The sequence below is a fragment of the Tinamus guttatus genome, unplaced genomic scaffold (assembly GCF_059628265.1).
Source record: "Tinamus guttatus ecotype Peru unplaced genomic scaffold, ASM5962826v1 Tinamus_guttatus_pri_ptg000503l, whole genome shotgun sequence".
In the NCBI taxonomy this organism is placed as follows: domain Eukaryota; kingdom Metazoa; phylum Chordata; class Aves; order Tinamiformes; family Tinamidae; genus Tinamus; species Tinamus guttatus.
The window spans coordinates 4,714,755-4,735,662 of NW_028289037.1; the positions used below are offsets into that span (position 1 = coordinate 4,714,755).

At 34.6% G+C, this 20,908-nt stretch overlaps 1 protein-coding gene across 5 annotated transcripts in view; it reads right to left on the minus strand.

The window, feature by feature from the left end:
- The window catches only part of DGKB (diacylglycerol kinase beta), a 326,104-nt gene that overhangs the window by 116,435 nt on the left and 188,761 nt on the right, over positions 1 to 20,908 (minus strand). For all 5 annotated transcript variants that reach the window (XM_088533501.1, XM_088533498.1, XM_088533500.1 and 2 more), the window contains one exon: positions 14,449 to 14,513. In XM_088533501.1, the coding sequence (XP_088389627.1) occupies positions 14,449 to 14,513 (65 nt within the window). The remainder of the gene's footprint in view (positions 1 to 14,448; positions 14,514 to 20,908) is intronic.

The following is a 20,908-nucleotide window of genomic DNA, read 5'->3' on the forward strand; positions in this document are numbered from 1 at the left end:
AGAAATAATTCTCAATCCTATTAGAAGCGATAGGGTTGGAAAACTCAAGGTGCTTTAAATGATCTCAGCCTGCACACTTCCCACCTTGGGCTCAGGTCAGGAAGTTAGTTTAAAGAAGCTTTTAATACTGCAAGAATCCCCACCAAACAAAATAGTCTTTGGGGTCTTCAATCTTAAGGTCAGTGGATATTGAACTGATCCAATAGTTTAGAAGTGAACTATCATTTCAAATTCACTGTTATTTTTCTATTGTCTTTATTTGAACCTAGAATAACCAAAAATATGCAGTCTCTGTGTGTTCTGTCTCAATTGTAGCTGCAATTAGTTTTGTTTAAAATAGAAAATTAATCGCTGCCAATATCTTTCTTTCTTTCGTTCTTCTTTTTTTTTTTTTTTGACAATGCTTCAAGCTTGCAGTGGAATTAGAAAATGATTGTTAATTTACACATACAAGATAATTTTATGTGACTTAAGAAAGATTAAATGGAACAATCAGGAGTGACAGTGGAAGAAATTAAATCAGGATATGAATGAGCACTGTTTTATACTGTAGGTGTTCCTGCAAAACCTAATGCTAATACTTAAACTCATCAGTTAATCACTTCCCATATTCTTTTTCAAATATTAACCTTTTAAAAAGTTGAATTAGCTTAAGAATAACTTGATATATTATTAGGATTCATTTTAAAAGTCCATGCTGAAAAAGAATGGTTCTCTTTTTAAACAGTTTTTAATTATTATGAGGCTTATATGAAGAGCAAAATATATTTTAACAAGCATCCACACAAGTGGTCTGATTATGTTATTCTAATCTGCAAACCTAATTATCACCTTCTTATGGAGTACAAGGAACAGCTTTAGAAGAAAATTAATGTATCCTATCAGTGGGACAGTTTGTCACTTTATTAAATAATCATCGTCTTTGCAAATAAAATTGTTAGAAGCTTCATTGTATTAAGGAAAAAATAAAACCCCTCACACCATTACATATTAAAATTAACTTCCCACCGTTTCTTTAATGGTCTATTAAGCCTTCACTGTGGTGGATTATGAAGTACAAATGAGGATATCAACTGTTTCTAATACTGCAAGAAATAAGTATGTTCTATGTGCATTTCTTATTACTGTGAGTTATAATTTAACAAACATTTAAACTACTGTCAAAAGTCCTCAAGAAGGAACTAGTGTAAGAAGATAATTCACAAAAAATAAATATTACTTTTTTCTCTCTTTGATCAAAATCATAAGCTATGGGGAAAAAAACCCTGACATCTCTGTCCACTATTTCTGTAAAACGACTGATTCACATTCTGTATTTCAAACTAGAAGACAAAAAAAAAAAAAAGAAAAAAAAAGAAAGAAATTGAAGTGTTGCTACAGATGCCCCTAGAAGTCATCTTTAGACTGACCTCTGACCCCCAAAAAAATGGAAATCTGGATGGAGATATTTAATACATGATTGTTTAAAGTATCATTCTCAGATACTTCAGACTGAAATTGCACTCTAAATCGTCAGAGGCCTTATGTTCAGAATGACATAGGTTGCAAGTGCTTACAGGAATCCCACTTCCAGGTACATACAGGGTCATATCTGTCCTGCAGTAAAGGACATCTATTGGACTCATCAGTTATTAAAGATTTTCTTTCACTGGTCGTGGAAATTAAAATGTTGGAATGATATTGTCTTTGTTTCTTTTGTTTTCTCTTCCTTTTTTTTCTTCCTCACAACATGCTTGTTATGACTCCCATGTAGAGCTAATTTGGAATTTTTTTTTTAAGTTAGCTTTGATTAGACAATATTAACTACTGAAACAAAAAACTAGATAAAACAAAGCCAGTTTTAATGGAATCTTCATCAGGAAAGGGTAGTTAGATAGCAGACAGAAATTCAGCTTATAATTACCCATAAAAACATATTAGCTTCTCCTTATTAAATGATCAGTGATCAATGTACATCATCTTCTATTTGGGAGACACAGCTGGCATATACCATAGTTGGACTAAAGTCTTGAAATTAATCTCCAGCATCTCAGACCCATGCTCTTACCTTTGCAACTCTAAGCAGGGCTTTCAGAGTTATTCACTAAAATTCCTCACCCTGGTAGCAGAAAATCAAGAAGTCTCTCAGATGGACCTGTGCTCCAGACACCAATTTCAAGCTAATCATGTGGCAGAGCTCTGCATTCTGTAAGTAAACATTCACCACTGCACATTTTACAAACCAAACCAAAACAATCCCATTCGCTCATAAACTAATCTAGCACAAGGTCAGCTGAAATGTGAACAACGCACAGAGTGAGAAACTGAGTTTGTGTTAAGTTGATGAATTTGGGATTCACCCATTTCAGACAGGCACTACAACCATAAGAGCAATCGTGGGAGACACAAAGGTCCCATACTGCTACCCAGGCTACTCTAGAAACTGGATGAAAGTCCTAAAATTATAAAGCTTTGAGCTGTCATAAAAGTTCTCTTATTCTATTCATCCAGAAAAAATCAAAAATTCTATCTGTCTTGTCAGCAGAAAGATCAATCAAATCTGTAATGACAGCACATAAATATTTTATTCATAAAACTGTCATTCTGGTTATCAACAAGATTTACACTCCTTGTGAGGAAAAGCTTCAGTTATAGAGATACTGATTTTCTTAACTGATTGTTAAATGTAGAACTCTATGGCTTGCAAATATGGGTATATACAGCTGTTAAGAATGCCTAAAATTATGTGATATTTTCCTGTACACATGAGAAAATATTATGCTCTGTAAAATAAGGCAATCTGCCCAAAAATTAGCAAGTTATTTAATTTTGACACTACAAGGCCCTCATTAACCTTGGATAATGAAAAAAATCATAGAGTTAGTATTTTTATTATAGATTCTACTTCTCTGAACATTTTTTTTTTACTCACAAATGCGAAGACCAAAAGAACAACTTGTAATAAAAGGTGAAAAAAAAAAAGCTCAGATAAATCAGGATTTCAGTAGAAATACTAGCTTATCTATTAGGACTAACCTTTTTTATAACAACAGGTTTGGATTAATTCGAAAATCACAATTCTTGGAGAATAGAATACTATTCACAGTTAGTTAGATACGTCGAACTGCTCTTGAAACCAACCCCTCCATAGCCATAATTTAGTCTGCAGTGTTATAGACATATAGTCTCATACTTCTGGACAGACTTCACTGAGGAGGCAATGCTTCTCTAGACATTGAAGTCATTTTCTCTTTTTCACAGTTTGCACTGGACTTTCATTTCCCTCCATTCTAAAAAAGAACTAGCAGGTCTAGCAGAGCTTTCGATGATGCAGTGCACACAAAAATCCTAGCATGACACTTGAATATATCTTCTTCCAGAACATAGTTTGCAGAGTTCAGGACACTAAACTTGAATGCCCTCTAGCTTGATTAACTTAACTTTAAACTGTCAAAGAGTATTCTGGTAGAATGCATGGTCTGGTATGTGACATGCAGTAGTAACACCATGTTGACAGAAAATAAATGTTGCCATATAATCACCCGTGCTGCATATGTTAGTGTAAAGGAATTTCAGAGAGCCAGTTAGCATTCCTGGAAAAGGCTTTCATGGAAAAGGCATGAAAGCTTTCTCCATTATGCTCTCCTGGAAGTACTTTCTTGTTTACGTGCATGTAGTTGGGGTGATTCCCAGTCAGCCTAGAATAAAAGCTTCATAATATAAAACAGCAGGTAGACCAAACAAAGCAACACTTAAGACTTCAGGTAAGAGATGTCGTTGAAAAGTGCTTGCCTCTTGCTCTCTCAGCTTCTCCGTATCCTTTTTTATTAAAATACTAAACCATGAGCATTAAGTAGCTCTTAAATTAGCTTTATAATAAAAAATTGAAATCCTTCTTAACCAAGAGTGTAGTTTTGTTGAAATCTGTATCTTTGATTATTTTATAAGTGAAAGAACAAAGTAAAGCCAAGAAAGGCAAGGAAAAAAGGCGAAAAAGTAGAGAGAGAAATGAGAGGCATGAGACACCAAAAGAATGGAAAAATAGACCAAAAAAAAAAAAAAGTTCCTTTTACCAAGAATATGTTTCAAAGTTCAAATTTCACCTCAAAACTTCCTTCACTTGAGACAGGTACAAATCATTTGACAAGGATGAAGAAGCTAGAATACTGCGAGCAACTACTAGACCCTAGCTTGTGCCACAGAGTACTCTACTAAGTCCATATCTTTTACCACATGTTTCAGCCATGTCTTCATGCTCTATGGTAGCATGCTTCTAAGACTGAGGAGCTAGTACGGTGGCCCAGATGTAGCTCTGGAAATGCAACTTACAGAGTCAAAGCGGTCATCTTGTGCTTGAGGTACTCCAAACCATACAAGAACATGTGGTCTTGCATTCCACTCAGATGTCAGAGTGCTGCCACCCAACTTAGGAGAAGACATACAGCTCACTATATAAGAGGTCAACTGTGACTGTCAAAATAATCTTGAGAAATTGGCAGAATCAGAGCAGGTACAGGGTAGCCCTGATGGGCATCTTCTTTCTGTAACTTTTTGTAGTTCTGTGCTTGGCATGTGAGATTATCTAGCATGCAATATGATACACGTAAACCATTCCCTTTGTAACAAGTAACAAGTTCCTTTTGTAACAAGTGTGACAGTGACCATGATATTTATTTTGAACACATGAATAAAGCAGAGGACAAATACTGTTATTCATTAAGCAACACAGTTAAAAATTGAGTCATTTAAGGACTTTAAACAATACAAAAACTCCTCCTTTTTGGGCTAGTGCCTTATCCACTTTGTCCAGCTGCTGTTTTGTTGCCCAGTGTTTAAAACACTATTGAAGGAAGTAAGTGAGTGTGTATGATTGTCCTCAGTCAGAAGGCAGGGACTGAACCCCCATCTCCCACTTCCTACATGAGTACTTGGACTACAAAGACACTATAAAAATGTGGCTGATGTGGTGTGAATGCTGTGCTGCTTTCCTACTGCAAGATTTTCTTTGACACACAAGCCCTATTTACATAGGCCAATCCACTCAGGTTTCGTTTCTAAATGTTGAATACAACTTGACAATTAAATTTATGTTCCCAAATCAGTTACACATATACTTTACAATTCTTTCTGCAATCAAAGAAACTAAACATATTGAAGATTTCATTTAGAATGAGTTGTCAGCTGTCTCATATCAGCAAGAACATATTTCTTTGATTAACACATATTTTTTCTTTGAACATCAACAAAATCTTGATAAAGAACTAAAGATTGACAGCTTAACACAGCCTTCAAGGATTTGTTATCAAAATCTAAATCACTTAGGAATTTACATTGCTTCTACTTATACTGATACTGTAATTATTAATATATCACCATATCTAAAAGAAAAAGTTCTCAAATTATTGTAGCTCATTTTAAAAAATCGATGTTACCCCTGTTTTTTAATGTATTTTTTGAGCACAAATATTCTAACTACAGAAAAAGTTCTTCCCTTGGCCATTATACTCCCAAATCACAAGTTACTGTTCCAAAGAGCATTCAATGCCTTTAGACATCTTCATAATTGGCTCAGAAATAGTATGCTGCAAGAAAGGTTAACAGACCTTGCTGTTCCTCATATGGAGAAATCTTTATTACAAAAAAAAAAAAAAAAAAAAAGGGTGGGGGAAAAAGAACAGAAAAGTAAAAAAAGGATAACTGAAAGGTCCTCAGGAATCAGGAAACCATATTACTTGCGGCTGTTCTCTAAGTCTCATTTAAACAAGAAGTCACAGAGCTAACAGATGGCTTTTCTCTGAATACAGAATGAAAATCCTAAGCAGCTTTTCATATATATGCCTATGCCACACAGACTCAAGTGATACTTTCAGAGCTCTAGGCCTACATTTTAGGCATATCACAAAAACAACCTAGATTCAATATGATTTTAAAATACACTTTTTCCTCAATCTCAGAGGAATTATGTTGTCATCATAATCACATCTAAATGAGATCTCATCTAGTCCAACCCCCCTACACACGCAGGGTCACCTAGAGCACGTGGCACAGGACTGCGTCCAAGAGGGTTTTGAAGATCTCCAGAGAAGGAGACTCCACAACCTCTCTGGGCAGCCTGTTCCAGTGCTCTGTCACACTCACTGTTAAAAAATTTTTCCTTAAGTTCCTGTGGAACTTTTGGTGCTTCAGTTTGTGGCCATTACCTCTAGTCAGTGGCCACCAGTGAAAAGAGACCAGCACCATCCTCTGCACTCCCTCCCTTGAGGTACATTGTTTTCCACACATATCTTTGTCTGCCCTGACACTCACCCAGAGAGTCCTCCTGTGCATTGAGCTCTCCTGTGCAATGTGTTCTGTGTGTCCCTGCTTGAGCAGGAAGGTTGGACTAGACGATCTCTACTGATTCTCAACCATTCTCTGATTCTGTGATTAAATCAGTGTGGAGAATCACAGTGTAGTGCTGGATGTTTGGGGTATACTACCTGTGAAGTGCTGGATGTGAAGTAAATCTGAGACCCAATTGCTCCTAAGTTAAGAAACCAGGCCAGTTAAGGCATATCCTGTGTATCATGTCAGTCCATGCAGTACTGAAAACATATCTGGACTGTTTTTATTATCAATGTGTACTGCAGTATACCTGAAAAAATATATTCTCTAAAAATAGGGTCTCAATAATTGGAATTAAAGAATTAATAATAATAAATAAATAATCTTTTAAAAGCTCCATAACAAACCCACAGGTCAGAGTGAAGGTGTTCATTTTGTAATTAAATTTTCATATCTTTGTACTTAAGAATAATGTGTTTATGTTTATCAAATAGGAAATGTAAAATACATTCCTTGACAATTCATTTCATTGCTTTTAATGATGGGGATATCATCAATAATATTATAAGTAAGTGCACTGAGGCCACTTAGCAACTTCTTTGACTGGATTTTGAAAAAAGACTTGTTGGTTTTGCAACATATATTAGAAATGTCTGCCACTTAACCCTTTGTAAAGAGCAACATCTGTTGCAAATATGAAATACCCTTACATAAAACTTATGCAAAGATTTGACATTTACTTCAAATGAATTAATTCAAAATAATGTCAGAAAATCAACTGCAAATTTACATTCTTAATATTCTGCAGTTCTGACCACAGAAATTCTCTGGCAAAAAGGAAGCAGTATTTCACAAATAATTTCTATAATATTTTTGAGACACTTTATTTTAAAGTATGGTCATGAATGTCAGGGAAGATAACTTTATTACTTTGTAGAGAAATATATGACTATATTTCATGAGTAAGCAACAAATGGCATACTGTATTCTCTTTGTTTTGCCACAGGGCTTCTCCTATCTCATAGACTCTCTTCACTTGTGAATTTACTATAATGAGATAGTCAGAAAGCTTTTATTGCCTTTGGGTTATTAATTTTTTATTTCAAATTGTGTCTGTTCACTTCCTATATACTGAAGTTTGCCCTATTGTGGTAATAAAAGACAGTAGTTTTAATTAATTAAAGAATGTGTAGAACATCCAATAGCCACTTCAAAATCCATATAGAAGGTTCAAGACACACTGAGTAATGAAACATCATCTTCAATAAAATCCTTTACCAGCTTGACATCAGCTGGTAAAATTAGATTTAGATTAGATTTTGTTTTAACATGGGCCAATAGCATATAGATAGGCCTATTGTGAATTGAAAGTTTATGTGCAACAAGCTGGGTCAAGTTCTTCATGTCATTGTGTACCGTGTTAAACAATTCTTTCTCCTAGGCAGTGTGATGATTTTCACCCTTTTGCATGGCTATACATTTTACTTGACAATTTCTAAAGCAACAGTTTAACAACTGGATATCATTATATATCTTTAAAATACCTAATTTTCCCTAAAAAAGAAAAGCATTCCCATTGCGTTTTGTAAATATTAGCAATACATCTACTGTTTTACTAAAATATGTAAATATTAGTAGTACATCTAATTTGTCTGTTGTTTTTAAGACTGAAAGATGAGAAGCCTTTTGCAACACCTCTAACAAAAGTGTCCAATAGCCAGTGAATGACCATTATAAAGTGCAAAATCTGTACTCATTTTGTTCCAGCAGTAGTGAATTTGACATATGAGGACCCTAAGAATGTAAACATAAACTCATTGCTCAGACACAATGCACTGTTTAAATTTTCTAAGGGGTATTTAAAATCATTGGGAATGCTCAGGACTATTACCAGCCCTTTACTTAGAATATATTTTATGTAGCCCACTGCCTCTATTCCTCACGAGCCTGAACTCAAGATTCACCAAACATTCCAGACTTCCAGATAGCCGTTCAAGAAAAATATTTAACAGATTAAGAAATTTTCAAGCAGGAATCCATTAGTCCATTAGCATCTTCTAAAGAAATGATGCAGGTAATGGAGATAGACACTTCTATAATTTTGTTCTCTAACCAACAGACATAAGCATGTTGAATCAGCATTATTTTCTGTTGGAAAAAGTATGGACTACTGCATTTTCAATGAATAAAGAATATTTGAAGGAAAAAAAAAAAAAAAACTCTCTTTTTTTTAGTCAGCTTGATATGTTGACCCAAGTTGCAATGTGACAGAATCTAGAGCTTTTTGTGAAAGCCTGGTAAATATTTAATACTGGTGTATCATTTGCAAATATAAACTGTATTAAATGGATATCTGCCTAATCCTTACAATAAGGATCCTATAACACTAGGGTAAGCCCTATAGACTGAAGAGCTGCAAGATAGTATCAAAACGATCATATTGGTTTTGCCCAGCTCAGTAAAATCAAGCATGCATGATACACTTCAGGAACTTTTCTAAAGGTGACACACTCCTGTGTTTGAAGTCTGACAGAAGATGGTGATTGTTCTTCCCTTTTTTCTATTAACTTTATAACCAAGAGCAAGGCAGGGGAGGCTTTATAAATACAGGCCAGCTCTTGATCATGTGCAGATACTTCAGAGTCTGTGTCATAAATTGTTTTGCCTAATGTTTTTTTCTGATGACTACTACTGCAGCAGTCCTGTCTGAGTGCAGAAGTGTTGTCTTTCATGAATAGGAACCGGTGGGTTCAATGGGACAGGTAACAGATGTCTGCAACGTGGTCTCTGCATGAGCTCTGTGTCTTTTTCTAATGTTCTCTGCTCAGTCACAGTCAAAAAGGGAGGAGGGGTTGAAGGGACTAATGCTAAAATATCTGCCTTTCCAGTTAAGAATATTCTGTTGAGCATTACTTAAAATGGAACATTTCAGTTTTTCATTCAAAACTAAAATAAGCCAGTTTTAAAACAAAGGCTAAGCATATCTAAGAATGGAGCATTTTAATCACAAAATCCCAGAGCTGCTGAGTTTGGACGGTACCGCTGGAGAACATCCATGTTTCGCTTCATGTCTATTACCTCTTTTCCTGATGCTAGGAACCACTGATGAGAAGAGTCTGACTCTGTCTTCTTTATTATAGTTATATCTAACTTGATAATATCCTTCCTAAGCCCCAGGTTAAACAGTCTAAGTTCTCATAGTCTTTCCCTGTGTGAGAGTGCCTCATGCCCTTCTGTAGATTTGTGGCCCTTTGCTGGACCTGTTTCAGTAAATCCATGGTTTTCTTATGCAGGAAAGCCCAGAAGTGGACACAGCACTGTGGGTGTGAGGTTATTCCTCCCCAGGTGCAACACTTGGCATTGGCCTTCTTCGAACTTCATGAGAGCCTAAGGCACTACAGAGAGGCACCAAGCATGCGATTTTCCCAGAAAAGGCAGAAAAACTTCCCCCATAATGCTGTCCTTCAGATACTTCCTTTATGTGGATATGCTTGGGGGGACCCCACTTCAGGTCACTTTGTTTATTGCAATGTTTCTTCTCTTCACATCATCCTGGGCCTTTTGTCAGCCCCATGAACTGCTTCCTCACTTGATAGTTGGTCATTCTCCTCCACCATTTGCTCCTCCATAAGAAAAGATTTTGCTTTTAAACAAATGCTACCTTTTGCAAATATAGGAAAAAAAAAACAATCTTATTTTACCTATCTCTCTGTGATGTTTGGCCATCGAATCAAAATTAATACTTGCTTTGCAAAGCAAGTGATTTGAGGAAGCAAGTGAAATAACTTCTATTTTCTTTGCTGACAGGCTGTATTAGAAATATTTTTCAATACAGTTCTTGAATATAGCAAAGTATATACTGTATATATAGTATTCATATAGCTCATTACTGGACAGGACTTTTTTAATGAGGTCATGCAAGATATGTTACTATGATAGATACTTAATATAGTGAAGTTCTCAAGCAGGTGCACAGAAGAACTTGCTAAAGATTTATATCTTTATCTGTGTATTCCTATCTTTTGCCTTTATGGGCTTAACAGAATAAACCAGTATCTAATAACTTGCAGGTCAAAATGTAAACATAACTACCTACAGGTATATGTATTAAAAAAACACTGATTCTCTTGGAACTCACACAAAGTAAATCAGTACTTTTTACGTGTATCTTTAATATCTGGAGAGTATGTATATTGGCACAAAATAAAAGCATAAGTAAACAAGTTGAAAGGAAATTTTCTAAGTACATAGTAGCAGTATATTAGTATATGATACTAACTGAGAAATTTGAAATATTAACATTTTTCTGGTTTAGGATTTCTTCATCATAAAAGATCTTTAAATGAGGACGATAGACTCATGTTTGAAAATCTCAGTGATAATGTGCTGAAAACTAAATACAAACTATAAATACTACACAAGTTACTTTAGACTAAGAAATTTCTTGCATGCTACTGAGGGCCAGATAGTCAAATTAGGCTCATTTAACTGAATATTATTTTAGAATCACAACTTTTAGAAATTAATATTAACTTGAATTATTTTTTTGTTATTTTGTTTCTTTGCTTTTTTCCGTGTGTATATTCTCTTCACATAACTCATACATCTGTTTTTATCAAGTTCAAGTCTATTATGTTTATACAGATCTCCCTGCAGGGCATTTTGGCCTAAACGAATCATTATTTCAACAGTTATGTCCTAGCTTAATGATACAGTTTCTTGAAATGCTGTCTTTTGCAAGCTTACTTCCCCTTGAGGTTACTTCAACCCTTCCACACTGAAATAAGGAAATCTGACCCCGTTCTTAAGCAGGAGATACTGAGAAGTGAACGATGTTTTCTCAAGCACAGTAACTTCAACACTTCAGACCTGTAAGATGACTATGGTGACAGCTGAGATTCTGATTTTCATGAACATCATTTTAAGTCTTGGTTTCTAAATGCATCAAAATCCATAATATCAAGTCATCTACTTCCAGAGTATTCTACAATATTAACTGGTAGTAGTTAAAAGTCTTTCTAGGCCTTGTGCTGTGCAGTCTTCAACCAGTGCAGAAATATTCTACTTTCACTCACAAATGTAAAGTATCAGGAATTTTCATATTGGTATACTCCATTGATATATTTATTTATTGCCACGCTCCCCAGGATAGGAAAATCAAGGAACACCCTCAGGAATTTGAGGACTATAATTATGAATTAATTATGAAGAAAAAGAAAAAAAAATCTCCATACCAGAACTTACTGTAATTTAATCATCAAAGCAAATATAGTACCATTGGGTTTTGACAGAACTCTGCACGTAGTTAATCCAAAGGCAATTTATTCTTAAATTTGATCCAAATCACTAATTCTGTTGATTCACTAGCCAATATGACCACCTTCCTGCTCGGACTGTTTGGGCAATTGTAGTAATGGAAACCTTACTTCCAATTTAATATCCAGGTTTCTAGCTATAGTATACTGTGACCAAAGGCCATTTCAGTCCTGTAAGGAGATGAGATGCTCTTCTTCAGAGCAGAACCTCAATGCAAGCATCTGCTTTACAGAACTGGTTAATAGCTATGGAAGCTCAAAACCTTGGAAAATCAGGCAAGACAAAAATCATAGAAAGTCAAAAAAAGATTTTTTTTTTTTTGAGTCAGGAGAGATGTTCAGAAGTATCTGTGTATGATTTTCAAAAGTAGAAGTGCTACTAACTCTGGAGCCCGCTATGAACTCACTTAATCTTTGCTGGACTGGCTGATCTAAATCATTTAGACTCATGAGAAAATCACACTGGTGAAAAGTAAAATATATCTTGCTATTTGGAGCTGCGGTGTGGAAAGCTAAAAATGGACTTTATTTCATATACTGTAGGAAAATGCTGCTGCAGCATATTATGGACTATTGACACATGCTAGTAACTGTTAAAGGAACAAACTATTTCACAGAATCACAGAATCATAGAATGCTTAAGGTTGGAAGGGACCTCTAGAGCTCATCTAGTCCAAACCCCCTGCACACGCAGGGACACCTAGAGCACGTGGCACAGGACTGCGTCCAAGAGGGTTTTGAAGATCTGCAAAGAGGGAGACTCCACAACCTCTCTGGGCAGCCTGTTCCAGTGCTCTGTCACACTCACTGTTAAGATTTTTTTCCTCAAGTTTCTGTGGAACTTTTGGTGCTTCAGTTTCTGGCTGTTTCCTCTAGTTCTGTCGGTGGCCACCACTGGAAAGAGGCCAGCACCATCCTCCTCGCTCCCTCCCTTGAGGTACTTATAGACACTGATCAGGTCTCCTCTCAGCCTTCTCTTCTCCAGGCTGAACAGGCCCAGCTCCCTCAGTCTTTCCTCATAGGGCAGATGTTCCAGGCCCCTGATTATCCTTGTGCATCCTTTCTGACTAAGCATTGTTGGTCAGAAAATTTTATTCAACAACTACAACAATCTGCATTTTTTATCACTACACAAAAGAAGAAATATTTTTAAAATCAGTCTACTTAATAATATATTGTCCAAGTCTCTATATTCTCTTTTAGAAATGTATAATCTTTCTGAATAGTCTTTCAAAATGCAGAGAATCACTGATTTTTCATGTTCTTTCAATATCTCAGTACTACAGTAGGTAGAGACTTGAACTATATATTTTTGTAATTAATTTCCTTAAGATAATGTTAGAAACATCAGATTCCTTAAAATATAGATGAATTTCAAGGTGAGCCTGCTAGCAGATGTTATTAATGGCATATGATTTATTGTGACATGAAATCTGATCTGAAATTCATGTTATTAGCTGAGCTTTTTATAAATTATAATTGCCAACCGCTGAAAATATGCAGAAAGACCACTGATAAACTAGCTTCATCTTCAGGGCCTTGAATATCTGCATTTGCAAAGTGTCCCATATCTCTAACCTTGCTGAATCTGTATAATACATTTTGACATATAGTCTAAGTTTAAGTTCAGATTCATTCATCGTATAATTCTTTCAGATGAGCATCAGAGTAAGAATAATGAAAGATAATGCAACATAAAGGTTTACTGTGGGACTTAAACAGAAATATACACTTGGGTTCACAGTATGTGACTGTATAGATGCTAAACAGATTGAGTATTCAAGGAAAAAAGCCCCCACATCTAGCTGTTAAAATATGGGAAATGTAAAATTTACACCCACAACCTGAAAACAGTAAGAAGTTGCATATATTCAAACATCATTCTGTACAGTTCTAAGGAGATTTACAGCCCTCTGGCATGAACACTTTCATGCCTTTCTATGAAGGCTTGCATCTCATGAGACTTTCCAGGTTAGCCCCATGGCAAACTAAAGTCTATGAATAGGCTCAAAAAGACAAAATATTTTGGTAAATATTTTTTCTAGATAACTCCTTTTATTCCCATGCACTTAACATCTTTATCTCCCCTGCCGTTCTGCCTTTAAATGTTAATTAATGTTTCTGAAATGTTGCTTTACCCATTGCAACCGATGTACTAAAATATCCAAATAAAAAAGAAAAACATAAGCATTGCATTATGAATATTATCTACTCAGCAAACCAGATACTGAAAGAAGGTGAATTGACAGTACATGTTGTAATACATTTTTAATCTCCAGAAAAGCTCTGAGATAACATTCCAAATTCAAAAAGCAACACAAGGAACAGATGCAAAGTCTCATTCTTGACTTTTTTACATATCCAAAGCTTTTTAATGATAAAAAGCATTTATGTGTAAAATGGCATTCACTTGCCCTTACTAAGAGTATATATGGAAGAGCCCCTTGTCAATGCACCAGTGTGCGTGTGGGAATGAAACATAAGGATCACCATCTGCAGCTGTCTAATAAGTGTTCTTCAGTGCCTAATGGCAAAGTGTCAATTCAGGGATGCTCAGATACCACAATGCATCATCTTGTCCATGCTAGTCTTACAAGTCAAACATTTTGCATGGAAGAACAGTTTATTTATAATACTATTCATTTCATTTGAAACACCAGATATAAAACAGTAAGACTACAAGCAGCCAGGGAGGACATACATAACATGAGATGCACCAATTTCCTCTCTTTTATAAGACTCAGTATTTTAAAGGATATTCAAAACCCCTTCAGATTATACCTTAACGTGGAAAGAATCTCTTCATATGCAAATATTTTTAGATTCTTACCTACTGTTGAACTTCTCTGGATGTTTTTCTCTCATGATGTGGAATCTGTGAGCAATTGAAGCATCCTAGCAGGAAAAAAAAAAAAAAAAAACTGTAAATCTATCATGATGGAAAAACTGCAAAGCAGAAAATCAAACCTGTAATGCAGACATATCATTAGTAAGATGTTGAGTGAAATATCATTGTTCAACAAGAGCAAAAATCTGATCAGTTAGAAAGCTCATGGGTACCCCTTTCCAGGAATGGGGTATCTAACATGACTGATTTATTACACTTTCTACATAGTCTTCATTATAAATCAGATCTAATATTTATTTTTACTGAAACTGTCTTCAACTTCTTTATAGCAGACAGCATCCAGATTTGCTGAAGGTTTACAGTAATACCATTCGAACAGTACTTTTTGTTGGAATACTAAATAAAGTCTACAAAACCTATTCCTCTGGTGAAGCTGTGTGATTCAGAAGAGTTACATTATATGCATACAGCTTGATATTTGCATATGGCTGTTCAATAGCTTTCTATAAAAATTAGAGAATAGTCCATTTCCTACATATCAGGATGGAAAAAAAAAAGTGATCTGAAAAGAAAATCAGGTTTTCCAGTTTAGAAGAGACTTATTTAAATTAAATATATCTCAACAAAATACATTAAAATATAGTAATTGATGACTAGTCCTAACTAGCTAGAATGCATACCTGAAATGAAAGAGTACACAGTATCTATATATTGATGAACTTTTAAAGAAAATCAAGCCATTACAGTTGTGGAAGTTGCTGAAAATAAAATATAAAATAAAATATTTGAAAGGCTTGTGCTAGTTTTGTATGTCCTCTGTAGATATAAAAATAATGTTTTCTTCATTCCAGATCATTTAACACTTCATTTACAAATTCAAACGGTATTTACAAACTGGGAATTAAGAAAGCAAAATGATTTATACTGATCTTCAAATATCAATATTAACTATGTGTGAGAGTATATAATCTATCAGTTTTGTAGTCATGCAAGACATAACAAACACAAAGAAATTTGTTTTTCTCACTAAAAATATTATTTTATTTGTTAAATGCATGTTACTAATTGCAAATCATGTTTCCATAATTATATCTTAAAATATTGCATATATAAGAAAATTATTACAGACTGAGGTTATTAGTTAGGAAAATTAATAATAGTTTTCATTGAATTCCGTTTTTATCTAAATAGAGTTTGTTGTAAACTACAAGTAAAATCATAATTATAAGAAACTATTATGTAGAAGAAAGAATTATTTATGATCTCAAAGGTCATGAAAATATAAAAACTAAAAATTTCAGAGATTTATTAAATTTGGTTTGAAATCCTTCACAAGGAAAATGTTTCAAAATTCTCACAAATATGAATTTGCATTTAGCAAAAAAAAAAAATTAAAAGTATATCTTAATGCTGATTCCAAACATAATTAAAATATTTTGTTTAAAATAATTTTTATTTAAACCAACCCACCTTAGTATAAATAGGCAAGTGCAGATATACAGGTACCCACTAACATCAAACATGTTTGCAACACTTTATGTATTAAGTTATTTATTTATTTATTAGAGTCTTAGAGCAAACTCCAGAGTACAGACTCGTACAACCTCTAGATATGGCTTACTAACCCATGGGTACTTTGAAAAAATAAATGTGTGAATTTGATAACATGTCAGACAGAACTGCTCGGAGTGGGATTGATGATATTTAACTTTTAAGATTATGAATAAAAAGTAATAAAAAGTGATAAAGTTTTCACAGTATTGTACATAAACAATATATACATAATGGGCACAGTATAGAATTTTTCAGCAATGTGATTTGTAATCACTAATCAAGTGAAATCAATTAATGGCATCAGTAATCATACTGTCTCCACTGAAATCTTCACATTATTCCTGATCTCATTATGCAGTTTATATACCTGCATATAGGATGATGCATTATTAACCAACATGCCTCTATTTTTTTCTATATTTAAGAAGAGAATCATCAGTTAATATTTTACTGTCCTTCAAGGAAATGAGAGCAAAAAGTCCTAATGAATGAATGAGTGTTAGTCACAGAAAACCTTATCTTTCTGATTTCTTCTCCAAACTGTCATCTGAAACTTTGCATGCAATATTCTCAAACTCCATCTACCATTGCCTTAAATTTATGCAATGCAATGCAATTTTATAATGCAAGTATCTGCAAGTACCCTGGTGACCCCACAGCTCTTGAATACGAATGAAACAGAGAATAAACCCTGAGATGTCACACTTCTAAACAAAGCCTGCCAGCTGGACTAAAATAATAACTCTGTTAACTTTAGAAAGGTTCATTGTTAATACATTATCCCACACTAGATTTGCCAATATGAGAAAAAGTATATTTGCTAGCCAGTTCAATATGAAACAGAAATAAAAGCACTACTGTTGTGGTTAATTGTGAATTTTCTCTACATTGAAGCAAAAGCAAAAAAGACAGACCCAAGACAAACTGAATAAGGGAGTAGTAGCATATTTGACAGAAACTAGGAAACGCTAATCAAGGACTAACTGTCTAATGAATGAAATGAAAAGGCTCATGTGCTTACGCATGCATAACCATTGCGGGACACAGACAAGCTAGGGATCAATGCCCACTGCAGATGGCAAACAGGGCAGTTGGTTCTATACAAGGCTGATTCGATTGAAATTTTCTCCTGCCCATACATTTTCTGACTCCAAAGCAGAGAGGTAAAGCTGAGAGGTAAAAAAAGGGCAATACACAAGGTTTATTTTGATGGGAACACTAGACAGGCATGTGTCACACTAATTTCATCAAAAAAAAAAAAAAAGAAAAAAAAAAACACAGAAAAGCCACAAAACCCTGATGAATGTCTATGGCTTTGCTAACGAAGCGTGTAAACCACACTAGCAATTGCACAAAGATAAGCAAAACAGGAGCTGTGATGGGAGGCCCGACTGCTGTCTTAAAACATTCAGCTGACTCTACTATGCCCAGCACTTAAACCCCCTACCAACCTTAACTCCATGTTATAGGATCATTTATAAGTAGCCTATAAAGCTTGCACCTTAACAAGATAATCCTTTGCTTTATGAAAAGAAAAAAAAAAACAAAACAACAACAACAACAACAACAACAAAAAAGGGGAGAGCAGGTCCCTTACTGTGAGCTGTTACTAGTTTATTTGAAATAGAATCAGTCTTTCCAAAAAGGAGCATCGAGCATGATGTACTTAGAGTCTACTACTCATTTTGGACCAATGAAGAAATAATTTCTGTTTGTGCCAGAAGTTATATTGAAATCAGCTAATTAGCTATACTAAAAAGAACACAACAATGCTCATGTTCATAATAAGTTGAACATTTATGCATTATTGTCTTAATATTGTGAACTCTTCTGGCACCTGATATTGGAGGTGGCCAATAAAAGATGAGAAATTTCTTTTATTTTTGATAACAAAATAATAATACCAAAGTATCCAAGACTGGAGATGTTTTTAAGGAGCACTTTTGTATCAGGTCTAGTGTTGGTGCACAAAGTTCATCTGAATAACTAATCATAAAATTTTGTGTTTCTGACAATGCAATATGAATATTTGAGTTGTATCTATTAATATGAAATACTATTTAAGACATACACTATTTTAAAGCCATTTAGATGTCATATGCAATATACAGTAATAGCCTAGATGACAATCATTTCTTTGAACTTTCTTCTCATAGCATCACCAATCTAATTCAAAGAAACATATTCTCTTTCATATGTACCTCTTTGTAGGTTTAGATGGTTTCCATTCGCTTGTGTAGGATATTAAAAGCAGAGTTGAAGAAACTAAGATAAACATTAGACGAACACGAGCTGTAGTTTATTCTGGTCTAACAAGAACATTAATTTTACCTTTTTTTTTGTTTTTTTGTGGTAATAAACTTTTTAAAAAGCGTATTCTTGAATGCCTTTATTCTCTATAAAAGATTTGACTAGAAGAAACAGTGAACATGTAAAAATGTATACACACTTATATACCCTTAATTTGATCCTGTTCAGAGTCTGAAGTAGCTAGACTACCCTTCTATTATCTCACTCAGGTTTGTTTTAAATCCTGACAGCGAAGATAAGATAGAGAACAGACAGAGCATATCTGAATCTACTACTAGGAAATGGAAAAAATGTTTTAATTGAACTAGGACATTTCTCAAAGTGACCTGCCAAGAAGAAAAGAAGCTTAAGTTGCTACACCTCTTTAATACCTTATGATTGACTTACACACATATATATTCATCTTTTTAATGGGTATTAGCATTACCGGAAAGCAATCTGAAGCAGTCTTTTCAGAGAAGTAACCTTATACATTGTGAATAACCTTATAGAAAGATTAATGCATTTAATATATGTCTATCTATAAGCTTGCTGTGATTAAAATTTCCATTAAATAATAATTTTTATGCTGGTGAACAAACAAATGACCAATGTGCATCTTCTTTGAATATAATATAAATGGTCTTATTTTTTTCTAAGATGCTTCTTTAATTAAAGCTTAATGGACTCATAAGGCTAGGAAGCTTAAGGGATAATTCAGTAACCTGTAATCTTTGGATCAGAATGCCAATCTAACCTGAACAACCAGTTAGCTCATCTCAGCTCAGTTATTAATGTGGAATAGTAAAGGTGGACAAAAATTCATCGAAAACAAATTAAAAACAGTTGTTTTGCTTGGCTCAAGAAAAAAAAAATATTTTCTAGATAAACAAACCTCTTCATCATTATTATGTATCAGATTTTCTGCACTGAATAATAACCAAAGACCCTTAGATGAACACATAATATGCATAGTACAGTAATCTAGTCCATGATCCTAGTCTAGAAAAAGATACCCCAGAAGCTTTAGGTCCTGCCCTGTTTGCATCAGTATGTTATCAGTTCATGTAGGACTCCCATGTATTTTGATTAAATTACATATTCTAACCTGGACGATGAAGTAGCAGGACTTCCAAAAAAATCCATTAATATATTCGTTTTTGGTGAATTCTTATAGTATTGATAGTTTTTAGTGCAATTCTGAGCCTGTATATCTGGGGGGAACAGGAGTGGGAAGGAGGGGGTAGGTTGAAATACCTGAACTGGAACAAAGTGCTTTTTCTTTTAAGAAAGCTTACTTTCTCAAGAAAAAAATGAAAACTTATTTCTTTCCCCAAGAAAACACATAAGCTGGCAAGACAACCTTACTCTTTGTGACAGTGATATTGCTGACAGCCTGCCGTGTGTTTAAATATGGCCATATTTAAATAAATTTTAGTTTTACATCTATTACTAAGTCAAGTTATAGTGCACATGTCAAATACACATTTTAAAAGGTAATGAATAACCACTGTATTTATAACCAGCAGTCAAATGACCAAAGGATGGTATATTTGGAAGCCATAACAAGATGATAAGAGCAGCACATCAGATGTAAGCATATTACCTCTACATTTCCATTTAAATTCAGATATCTGCTAAATTTCTGACAGTGTATTTGAACAATTTGGTGCTGGAAATATTTTATACAGTCACAAACGATATGCTATTTTGCAGGAAAGAATGTGTTTGAGGGAAACACTATGTTCTTCTTCTGTATAACTTTGTAACATCTGGACATGCACACATATTTTCTCAGTAGAATTTACTTCAGTCAGTTCACTTAGTCTGACCAGGTGTCCTACCTGAGTAGGGACCAGACCAGACACCGGTCTTGCAAAACAACTATTTGTAACCATATCTCAGGGAGTACCTTGGAGGACCTATTTTAGTAATTGATACAAAATTTCTATGCAACCATCTTTTAAGTCAATAACTGAATTCCAGGACCATCAAAGGAGACTGGGAGACAATACAGATACCTTATTGTCTGATGCATAAATGTATGTGCCATGATTTAATATGATGCAGAAAGCGTGCCCCCTGTACCACGACTGCTGCTGGGAATATGCTGGGTTGCCGAGCACATTTGTATTCCTTTTCTTTAAATCTGGTCACCCTAAATTTGTTGTAACTAGAAATGGTTCTTCTAGAGTCATGCTGAGTGTTTATGTGGTCACTAAAGGGAGATGAAGAAAAGTCATCCCGTGGCAATTAGCCAGCATAGGCATATAAAGAACAAAGTGTTTCAGAGACCTCTGCGGTAAACCTTCAGTTGCACTTCTACTACTGCTGATGGAAAACTATGCTGAAATCCCTGCCAATTATTCTGCGCAGTGAGTTTGAGCAGAACACAATCAAGGTCACAGCTCAAACCAAAAATCAATATAATCTATATAATGCAATGAAAATGGCTGTTTCTATAGTTGTTCTTCAGAAACACACATCATGGCATATGCATATACAGCAAAAAGCAGAGAAGTTCCAATTCAGAGTCTCTCTAGCTTGAAATGAACATCCAAAATTTCATACCTGTACTTTGGCAATTTTGAAGAAAGTA